Source organism: Saccoglossus kowalevskii, chromosome 16, assembly GCF_978046115.1.
Source record: "Saccoglossus kowalevskii chromosome 16, keSacKowa6.1, whole genome shotgun sequence".
Classification (NCBI taxonomy): Eukaryota; Metazoa; Hemichordata; class Enteropneusta; family Harrimaniidae; genus Saccoglossus; species Saccoglossus kowalevskii.
In genome coordinates, this window is record NC_140656.1 from 27150876 (window position 1) to 27162356 (window position 11481).

General features: G+C 35.4%; 1 protein-coding gene and 1 long non-coding RNA gene across 2 annotated transcripts; both read left to right on the top strand.

Moving 5' to 3' along the window:
- Positions 1-1397: 1397 nt before the first annotated feature.
- On the top strand, positions 1398-7737 carry LOC102804978 (solute carrier family 13 member 2-like). Its single transcript, XM_078012413.2, has 11 exons — positions 1398-1511; positions 2806-3071; positions 3199-3331; positions 3419-3561; positions 3842-4033; positions 5361-5462; positions 5595-5692; positions 5866-5984; positions 6315-6476; positions 6856-6993; positions 7431-7737. Exons 1-11 carry the CDS (start codon positions 1398-1400, stop codon positions 7590-7592), a joined length of 1629 nt encoding a protein of 542 aa, XP_077868539.2. The 3' UTR covers positions 7593-7737.
- Positions 4315-4811, top strand: LOC144359200 (uncharacterized). The gene is made up of 2 exons (XR_013421963.2): positions 4315-4411; positions 4750-4811. It is a non-coding gene; the product is annotated as an uncharacterized LOC144359200 (long non-coding RNA).
- Positions 7738-11481: the final 3744 nt, after the last annotated feature.

An 11481-nucleotide genomic window follows, 5' to 3' on the forward strand; every position in this document is an offset into this window, starting at 1 on the left:
CAAAAAAAAATGCCTATCTTTTGATACCAAACTTGTTAATGTACTATTTACTTCCCGGTTCGGCCTGTTTCAGGGCTAAATCCACTGGACTAATACAAAATGTATTTCCTATTGCACATTATATTGCCCATTGGAAAATCCCACATATTGAATGAAAGGGAAAAAAATGGAACTTGTTGATGTAGTGATGACGTTACTGCCTGACACCTTCTTTATATCCTGTGATACTTACGTAAATTTTCCAAGATTCTTATATTCTGTTCTGATAATCTCTTCAACGAGATTTCTTTTTGGGTTTTCAAAAAATACAATAAACAAAAATGAAATGGAATTCGCTATAAAAGTTCAAAAACATTAATTACACAACTTGAATACATGAACGAGTACACGTGTGCGTGAGCGTTGATATTTCGGAATGTGTAGTCATTGTTCTCATGTAACCTGCATACAGAAATCGTATCAGCTGTAACGTGACTCAAGATCAACATAATGATGGACTTATGAATATTTATGAAATTACTCATAAAATCTTATAGCCTAAAGGTCAACGACCAACATCTTGTTCCAGAAACCTCAATGGGCAGCTTGTCTGTTAGACCGCCGTTACAAATTCTAACTCAAAGTTGTTGTGTTTCCTTAGCGCAGTAAAGTGTCAGTGTTTCGTCACGTGATCTGTATAAAGGTCATAGAAAGTTTTACGATACAAACACATATAAAATGGTCTAGAACGTTTCAATGACCGCCCGGGAACACTTTAGGAGAACGAAGAGATTTGACTTGAAACAGGAGATTTAGTGTAGATAAAGCCCGGCAATGGAACATTGTGATAGGTCCATAATCACTAGATGATTTTAATGGCATAAAGGTCCTCCTCAATAAAATGTCTCAGTCTTCGTCTTTGACATGTTATCTCGTTGGGTTTTATCTTGTAATACATTTGAGCAAAATGTTTTGTAAGAATATTAATTTTTATTTGGAAGGTGTAGATGTAGATGTTATCAGAAGGTCATGTCATATTACCACCGTGACGATAGTTACTTTCGAGATCTCAGTGACTTGCGTATTCCCGAGCGAGCTTCGAGAGGTGATTAACCACCATAAACACCGTATCCTGTATCATTGGAAACTTGTATAGAGTGTAATTGTATATTAGGTCACCATCTATAAAGCAAAACAATCATATCACCCAATTAAAAATGATCTCACCTCAAACAGTGATGTTAGCACAAGATAAGCGTCAACTTATGAACTCAATATAGACTGGTCACGAGGTACATCACTTACAATAAAAAAACGACAGAAAGATTAGATTACATATCAGTGTACACTGTTGCTATTGTGAAGACATCATTCATTCTGAACGGGCATAGGACCAAAGGTTTCAAGGAGCTAACAAAATGGGGTCCAAATGCAGGGAGATATTTTGGGAGCTATGGTCATTTTTGGACATATTTGTGATTATTTTAGTTCCCATTTTATGTCTGCCGTTGATTATCATCATCCCGACTTCGGTGAGTAACACGTTAATCTTCGGTTACTGATTATATTATTAGTCTTCGGGTAGAAGTTCAACTTGTGATGTGTAAAGATAGACATCGTGCGATTTGTCAACGAGTAGCCCCGCACTTAGTAATGGGGTGTCTTTATGAAGGCGGACAGCTGTTGATTCCGAAAAGTTGACATTATCCGCGAAATGTCGCGTTCAGGTGTACCCAAAGATGTATAGTACATTCTGTCTACATGCTAGATTCATAATTGAATGGCGTCTAACCACAGGGGACGCGAAGCTGTTGGTCCCGTTTACATTATTGTTGTTCTTGTTCTAAATGTACGTAAACAAACACAGCAAATAATTGTCGTGACAAGTATCGGATTGCTGCAAGAGAAGGGGTCGCTGACTTTAAATAAATAAATTTAAATTAATTTTACAACATTCGTAATAAACAACAACATTGGCGTGTCTCATGACACCATTTGATGTTTTGAGTATACGCCCAATTTATCAAATCCTGTTATTCTAAAATTTAACTGATGTCAAAATATAACATTCCAGCAACTGTTAAGAAATTCACTGTAGTTTGTACTTTGAACGGAATTTAGGGGTCAAGGTGAAGTGTAAAACAGATAAAGAAAGACATACCTGTACGAACATACAACTATGTTATTGTTTTATTGTATGAGGGGAGGCAAGGGGGTAGCTGGTACGGTTTTACGGGAAATAAAAAGGGCTTTTTACAATTTACAAGGAAAAAAAGACGTTTTTACAGTTTACAGTGTTAAAAAAAGGAACATTGAATGGTTTCTATAATGTAATTTCCCTGGATTATTATTTACGATTTTTTTATTTGCATGTAAATTCTTGTACGTACCGAGAAAAATGACACATTTTTACAGTGTACGAAAAAAATACTTGATCGATTACGTTGTACGTCTAGCCTGTGATTACAGAATTACGGAATTTATTTTTTCAATTTACGTAGTACGAACAAAAAATATTGCAATTACGTTGAACGAAAATAACCCTTGCCCCCACCCCCCTCTTGTATTTGTTGTACACGTCAGAATTTCAAATACTTGAGTTATGGGCAAATAAATAGTGTAATGTCGTGAAAGTGTAATCTTGATTGTGTATGTTTTTTGTCGTCGTATATCATATCGCCTCTATGATTTGCCGATATGTTTACTAGGGGTGTGGTGGACGTTTACTTGTTAATCAACAATAGTGGAAGTCAATTCCGTGCATACATTATACATTCCACAATAAAATTATGGCACATTATTTATACACATTATTTTCTGTCATAGGAATCTTACTGTGGATATATCTTAATAGTGATGTCATTCTATTGGGTTTTTGAATGCATGCCTATAGCTGTTACTTCTCTGATACCACTGGCACTATTCCCCGTGTTTGGAATTATGGATGGTGGTGCTACAGCTTCGATGTATTTCAAGGACACCAGCGCTCTGTTACTTGGAGGTATAATGATGGCTATTGCAATTGAACACTGGAATCTTCATCGGCGAATAGCGTTATCTGTATTGATGATTTCCGGCACGAAAAAAAGATGGTGAGTAACGCAATTGTGTAAATTAAGTTCCAAGTCGCATTATATAGATGTATAAACCTAGGTATGTTGAGGCACTTGTTGAACACTATTAAATACAGTTTGTACTTAACTCGCTTTCTTTTGGCAGGCTGCTTCTGAGCTTTATGTTGGTCACGTGGTTTTTATCAGCGTGGATGAGCAATACAGCTACCACGGCAATGATGTTACCCATAGCCCAAGCTGTATTGGTTCGATTATCAGAAATAAACACATTGCCCAAGGTAAATATCGCCATTAACATATTTATCAGCGGAGTTTCTGTAATTCTGCCTTCGAAATTATAAACGTGTTTTTAACCTTTATGATAGGAAGAGTACACCAAAGAATCTCATCATATAGAGATGGGGGACGTGTACGACGACGCCACTGGTACGGAGTATATCGTGAAGAATGACACAGAGCAACAGAACGGTTCTTCAAATACTTTACAAGACAACACATCAAATGTTCTGTAAGTGGTTTTTTGATTGGACAAAATAGGCACATAACGTACACAAAACGACATCTACACTACTACTACAATACAGGAAATCCACAACACGTGCTGGGTTCTTTTACAACTAACTCGATATCGCCAATATAATGTGAATTGACTACACCTTGGGGTGTCTCAAAAGCTTGCAGGGAGCGTATGTCGAGGTGTTTAACCGCACATGAGATCTCAAAAATAACTTTATCATGAGTTACACAGATCAATTAAAAAAACTTGCTTTCTATGTTTGTGTGATAAGCATACTAGAGGAAAAAGCTCCTGATGCAGAGATAAAGATCGAAGATGACAGCAATGGTTTACAGCTATCCGAAGATTATCGATTATTTGGAAAAGCTTTGATGTTAGCAATATGTTATGCTGCTAATGTTGGTGGCACAGCTACACTGATTGGTACATCGCCCCAACTTATATTACTGTCAAATTTAGACGAGTAAGTTTAATACATTTTGTAATTGAGAACTTTGCGCATGCCTCGTGACCTATTTTCAAAATGACGTCACTTTTGGTATAGTTTATCATAACAATTAATCAGGATGAGCTATGTTATTTGCGAGAATACAATAGGCATTACAATTAGATTAATGTACGTAAAATGACGGAGTATTATCGATACAAGTAACGTATATTTTGATAATCGTATTCATGTTTCCATATGTATAGTCTGTTTGTTTGTTTGTTTGTTTGTTTTCAGGCGCTTCGATGATCATCCTCTCAATTTTCTATCGTGGTTTATATTCAGCTTTCCGTCGTCTTTCCTATTTATATTCATTGCCTGGTTTTGGTTGTTGTTCATGTATTTAGATTTATGGTATGTTTTCAATATATATATATATATATATATATTTTGACCCGCAATAGAATGAATTAGTAGAGATTGGTTGCAAGTCTTACAACTCTGTGCGTGAATATAGGTTTCCACTGACGTAGTATGTACGTGCTAAGTGTGCCCATATTTTTGTCATCCGCTATTGTAGAAGCACGCGTTCTGTTGGAATACGATTGCTTCTTTTCGCTCAGTTCTATTTGATTTAGCGGATACATACATCAGACCAAATAAAACAAAATCCAGACAAAAAACAGTAGCCCTGTTGTATATTTGAATGTGAATAAATATACGTAATGTATAAGGTATGTAATATTTTTCAGTCCATGGAGAAAGTCTGGTTTAGCATCATGTTCATGTAGTTGTAAAACAACTGAAGAAGAAATATTGATAAAAAAAGTTATCAGGGACGATTTTAAAAACCTTGGACCTTTTAGGTAAGTAATATTAAATCTCATGAATCACTTCTGCTGTCGGAATAGTAATTCATTTGCAGATTTAAACATTTAAATGCAAAGGCCCACTAGTACCACCTTTCGCGAGATGTAGTATTCTAAATTTATTTGACCATGTTTAGTATATGTATGTGCTCAATAACTCAAACAAACCCGTGTATTGGTTCCATACCAGACCCTACCAGCACAGGCCAGTCAATCCACGTCGGTAATTTCATGATTTGACTGTTCAAGAAAATGAAATGTGTGTATCATTAACAATGAGAAATTATTGTTTGTCATGTTTGAGGTGATAGATGTATATATCTAGTACTTGTTAATGCTTTGAATTGGTTGTACATTACATTATTATTATTGAGGCTTGTTTATTCGATGTTAGGCAGTTATTTGTGTGGCTTTAATAGTCAACTATAATGTCAGTGTACACAATATTCCCTGTATATATTACTTTCTCAAATGAACATGTGGTTCACTTATAGTTGGGCTGAACTGTGTGTGTTGACGCTGTTCGTTACTCTGTGTGTAGCGTGGATAACCAGGGATATTGGTGGATATGGATGGACAAACCTATTTCCAGAAGAGTGAGTCTATTTACTACCTTCACGGTTTGTTTCTCTTATCTCATTGAAACACACGGTAGACGGTGAATTACACTGTTAAACTCTCTCTGTCAAAACAACTGTATCTAACCACGATATAATGTGTTTTTTCAGCTATGTTACTGATGCGACTCCTGCTATATTTATGGCAATTGTTCTATTCTGTTTTCCCTGTGCTTTTCCAAGTTTCTTTGGATTCAGGACAAAAGAAGGTACATTACAATGCGATTTAAATGCTCATATATCCATAATTATGTTCCAGTTGTGCAAACGCGCGACCAGCTTTTTCACGATTTGTAACTTTCATGTTAATGATTAATCGCAATATTTGTCATTGATTGATTGTACCCCGTAACCCTGTTTTTAATTAAAATACATTCAACAGATACATCTAAGACCGCACCCAAAGTAAGTTTGTTAAACTGGAAGGTCGTCAATGAAAAGATGCCATGGGGTTTGTATTTGCTACTGGGTGGTGGATTTGCCTTGGCAGAAGGAATGGAGGCAAGTTGATTTAATCTTCGTTCCATCCCTATCAACAACAACAACAACAACAACAACAACAACAACAACAACAACAAACATCATCGCCTGAATTAGTTATTATTTCTAAAACACATCGATTTATTATAATTCTCAGTATGCCATACTTGCTGTTATCAAAGAATGGTGTAAGAGTTTTTCACATTTTTATGTATATTTCTATACTTTCTTAACTAACTTTGAACAAACTGAACAAAATTTCCTATTTAATAAAGGTTTAATATACAAAGTGTCAAATGTTTCTATCTATCGAAATAATCAAATGTTCACGTGATGTATATGTTTCTCCAGGTCTCGGGTCTCTCTCAGTGGATTGGTGACCAGTTATCGTCACTTGGGTCTTTGGAAGACTGGGTTATTGTTCTTGTCTGTTCTACATTGGTGTGCTTCTTCACAGAAGTGACTAGCAACACTGCAGTTGCAACCATATTTATACCCATTATAGGGGCTCTGGTATGTGATTAAACATTAAATTTACAGCTACATTTTGTATCGTCGTAAATTGTTAACATTATTTTCAGACGTTTACTGGGCACATAATGTTTTAAGAAGCATTGTTGTAATAATTGGAAATATACGCTGAATCCCATACACAATATAAATTGAGTATTGGTGCTTGATACTAGTAATACCTCTGTCAATCATTTGATTAATGACTTGTCGTGGTAGTCAATAGCAACACCAGTTATACAACATGGAACAGCATTTTGCAACAAATTGTACTGTATGCTTACATTTCTGGCATACTTTTAAAGTGAGCGATGTTTGATCACTCAATTTTTTTATTTTTATTGAACCTTATTTTTTTCTTTATATTTATTGTATTTTATAGGCAGGGAGTATTTGTCTACATCCTCTGTATGTATTGATGCCATGTGCGATCTTGATCTCTTATGCATTTATGTTGCCAGTAGCAACCGCCCCAAATGCTATGGTGTTTGCTAATGGATTGCTGACTATACCTGATATGGTAAGACGCATTATATACTACCCATAGTTACCGGCCGACAACTGACAGTATTATATTAGCTATTCACTATATTTGGTAGATGTCTATGAAGCGTAACTTTAATTCATCCATCAACGGAATTCAACAAAATTTGTGCGTGGACGCTTTGTTTTTCGTAAAACGTACTTTTACGTTCATGGTTTTTTAAAACCGTCATCCAACAGTAAAGCCGTCGATAAATGGCTTCTTACGATTTCGGTTTCAAAATCTCCGTCAAAATGGTGTTGGAATAATAAGATACATATATACGCCAGCTGAGAAGAAAATGTTATTTTATGATTAACACAATCTGACTACCCCAATAGGTAATTGTAGATTGAGTTCAAACATAAAATCGTTCGTATTGGCTCTTAATCGATTATTTAGTTAAATCATTATCATTAATTATCTCTTTTTAGGCAATTACGGGATTAGGACTCAACATACTTGGTATTCTATGGATTAATTTTTGGGTGAATAGTTATGGTAGAGCGTTATTTGATTTGGATGAGTACCCTGACTGGGCGAAGACTGATAATACAACATGTGCGGACACAACCGTCAATGTCACATTAATTTGACGATAATCTGATCAGATTCCATGCAAATATGCAGATTATACTCTTTTATATATCGGACTAGAACACGATGTGATACTTGGTGTAATGCAACAATTAGTAAAAGTTCTTCATATTTTCAATCGCCAGCACAGGGAATGAAAGACAATTGACCCAGTGTGTGGTGGCAACATAGACACGATCAATTACACATTGATGCATATTACATTACCACTCATATACACACAAATTAGGACGCTAATTGAGATTCTAATAGAATAATTAAATTTCATCATATCAAATCCATGTGTGTGAAAACAATTACACAAGTGAAATGATATTATTTCGCCTTTTAATTCCCATACATCCTTGTACCAGCTACTATTTATATAACCACAATCCCTCTATCCCGGCCTGGAAACGGCTATTGTCTAAGGCCTGAATTACCGCTGTGCTCGGACTGCGCTGGGTATGGCTTTCCGTGAAGCATAGTTTCTTCATAGCAGAGCATTCTATTGAAACGATCGATTCATTGTTCCTTTCATATTCTAGTTTTTACAACCGAAAACACACACACACACACACATAATTTGATACTTTATATAGATTTAGAAGCTCAACACAATTCTTTAGCCAGCAAGTCTTTCTATAGTGGTATATTGACATTATTATTCGTGAATATTGCACTTAAATTTGAAGGACTCACTCAGGGATCGCAACTTGGAACACTTCTAACAACCTTGACCGGTTGGCCCCTTCTATTCGTCATGTGTTTTAGAATGATCAATGTTTTTTTGTTTATTGAATAGCTTAAACCCAGTTGTAGTTGGTGGATCGGTTCTTTGTGCTTGTTTTATTATATTATATACAGTATACGTATCATATTTAGGCATCACTTTTCCCGTTCAAAATAAAGATGGCCTCTCGCCGATTCATTGCCATTCGAATTTTCGTGTCATTATTTTTGTTTCCAAGCATATATTTGGGATGTAGTTTACAATGCTGGTGACAGTATGTCTCTAAGAATAACATCCTGCAGTATAATTTTTTTAGCACTACCAGAAACTGAGTAGACCGATTTTTTTTTCTCCCCGATGAGAATTTATTCACGGCGTCGTGGTGGCTAATTGTCCAAGGTGTGAACGCTTTATTTACCCGCTGCCAACACTGGGACAATAGACCGCGAAGCGTTTCCAGACCGGGATAGAGGGACTGTGATATAACAAATCCCTTTCCTTCATTTTATAAATAGTCGCAAATTTCAATAGCAGTGAAATAAAAACAGCCAATGAACGCAGTTCGCTATAACGTCGTCGGGAAATGGTTCAATGTTATTCCATCGGCCAATAAATACCCCTCGTTTCAATTGGAATTGGAATTGATAAATATTTATAAAATTAGGGATTTTGTTTTGTTGTGTTGATAGTATAACACCCGTCACCCTCACGTGTCAATGTAAGCATATTACTATTTAATCATAATAAAATTAATTAATTAAAAGTTAATTAAAATATAAATATAAAAAAATCGCAGAACAATCGTTCATTCTGGTAAAAAAAATGGCACATGTAATTCATTGCTCGTGCCGTGCAACATAACCTGACAATTAAAGGGCGGTGGTCGTCGCTCCGCGTTCTGTTCGATATGGGACTCATTACATTGTTTGTTTACATAAAATTCGAACACGCTCTGCGCGACGACCACCGCCCTTTAACAGGTAAACATTGGGCACGTCCCTGACCTGAATGTGATATTACAATACATTTGCCACGTTAATTGTCCTTACGTTTTAGCCAAGAAAGTACTTCAATGAACAGGCAAGTATGAATTACATGTAAATTAAATTTTCAGTCTGATTTATGCATACGTAAATAAATCAACATGTACACTCTCTAAAAATGGAACCCAATTACAAACAGCTACTTTGAAAACTATGGTCATTCAAAGACATCATCACGTTAATTGCGATACCGCTACTGAGTTTTCCATTGATTATGGTTATTCCGACACTGGTAAGTGACCTTCCGCCGTTAGTATATATATGTTCTATCGTACAAACGAATCACTTATATATAACAGTTTAATTTCTCTTGATGTCGCCGGTTCGCATTACCTTAAAAATCATGACTAATGTCTGTTTAACTACATTGTAATAGAGTTACAGAAAAGTCTCTGGATATTTAATCAATTTATATGTAGTTATTTGTACCATTAAAAACTTGTGTTGTGATTAGATCTCATTCTTAACGCGTTATAATTGTCACTGAATTGTCACTAGTAGTATATACGTCACATGGGCCATATTGAATCAAAGACACTTTTTCTAGTGTCTTTGATTGAACGCATCGAACACCACCCCTTAAATGTTTAAACAACATTAGGTTTCAGGTCATTGAACTTTACGCTTGGTTGCCTGGTTTTCTTCTTTAAGATATGTAGACGTCTTGTATGTGTAAGTTCAAACATTTAAATATGTAATTGTTTAAGATTGATTTCTAGATTGATTTCGACCCTTTATTTCGAAGCTACTTACAAAATCTTTCCTGATTGGCTACCCAACCCTAACACCTAACATTCAAGCAGCTTGTTTCACATTCCATTCTGTACAAATCACAAATGTACTCACTGAGTGGTATAAATATAACTCCATCTGGGTTTAAACTCAAAGCATTATCTGTATTGGTAGTTTCTGGAACGAAGCTAAGGTGGAAAGTATAGGGTTTCTGAATTGAATGTTTTCAGCGTTATTCCACAGAAAGCAACAGAAAACATACACGACCACTCGTATGAATTACGCACTAGTGTATTTGTTATAACGGATATCAGTCAAAGAACGCCACTACAGTCGAGCACATTATAATAATTTCAGCAGTAGTCAGTCTTTTAGATGAAAACTATTAAAATTTCAATACAAAAACTGTCACGTGATATTGAAACCCACAAATGTCAAGTTTATTTTGAGCTGTCATGTTTTCATTTGTTTTCAGTGTCATAACGAATGTCCATGCAGAATTCACGAATAAACGGATACAGGAGACATCATAAAATATGATAGGATGCTCACTACGGTAAGTGATGAGCTTGTTAGTGTCTGCTTGGAAAATCATTTATTTAAGAATCATGCGGATTTGCCAATAACTTTTCCGTATTTGTCATAACCGACATTGTAAAATGATGTATACATACTTGACAATGGTTTTTGAAATGAAATAATATAAAAAAACACACATTGTTTTCAAATATATTGAAAACGTCAACCGAGCCACATCGTGTATATTTATGCAACAGATTAATATTTTACTTTAAAAGAAATCATCTCCTAGGACAATGAAGGTATTTATGAAATAAAACTCATTTTAAATAACCACATTATATATCTTTGCAAAGTTCAATAAATAAAACAAATTACATAATACACGATAAGGTGACATTTGGCAAGACTAACAGGCTAACACAAAGCCTCACACAATTTTCCAAACGAAATGTTTCATAAATGTATGATATTCAAGGAAGAAACGTCATGGGAATTGGTTTTATCATTTAATTTGCCAGTTCATTGGAACTTTTTTCTTGATGAAAATTACATTTTTGTTTTATTATTTTGTGTCAATAGTTTAAAAGGAAAGGTTTCCAAGTCAACTCCCGAGACTGACCCAATCGGTCTACAAGTCGCTGAGAAGTATCGATTGTTTGGAAAAGTCTTAATGCTAGAACTATGCTATTCTGCTAGTATTGGTGGTACGGCCACGCTGATTGGTTCGTCGCCGCAACTTGTATTATATGGACAAATGAATGCATGAGTGAGTGAGTCAATTTATTGAATTATCCAAACACGTGCTGCAGGACGTCCACAGCCCTTTAACATAATTCATTAACTCGACTAGATATAGGCACAATTTTTAAAGTGTATTTA

What these genes read in the sequence shown, in the direction of transcription:
- LOC102804978 (XM_078012413.2), top strand. Translation starts at nt 1,398, where the DNA reads ATGGGGTCCAAATGCAGGGAGATATTTTGGGAGCTATGGTCATTTTTG. An exon ending in AAATAAACACATTGCCCAAG is followed by an intron (nt 3,332 to 3,418) that starts GTAAATATCGCC and finishes CCTTTATGATAG; the next exon opens with GAAGAGTACACCAAAGAATC. An exon ending in TGGATTCAGGACAAAAGAAG is followed by an intron (nt 5,693 to 5,865) that starts GTACATTACAAT and finishes TACATTCAACAG; the next exon opens with ATACATCTAAGACCGCACCC.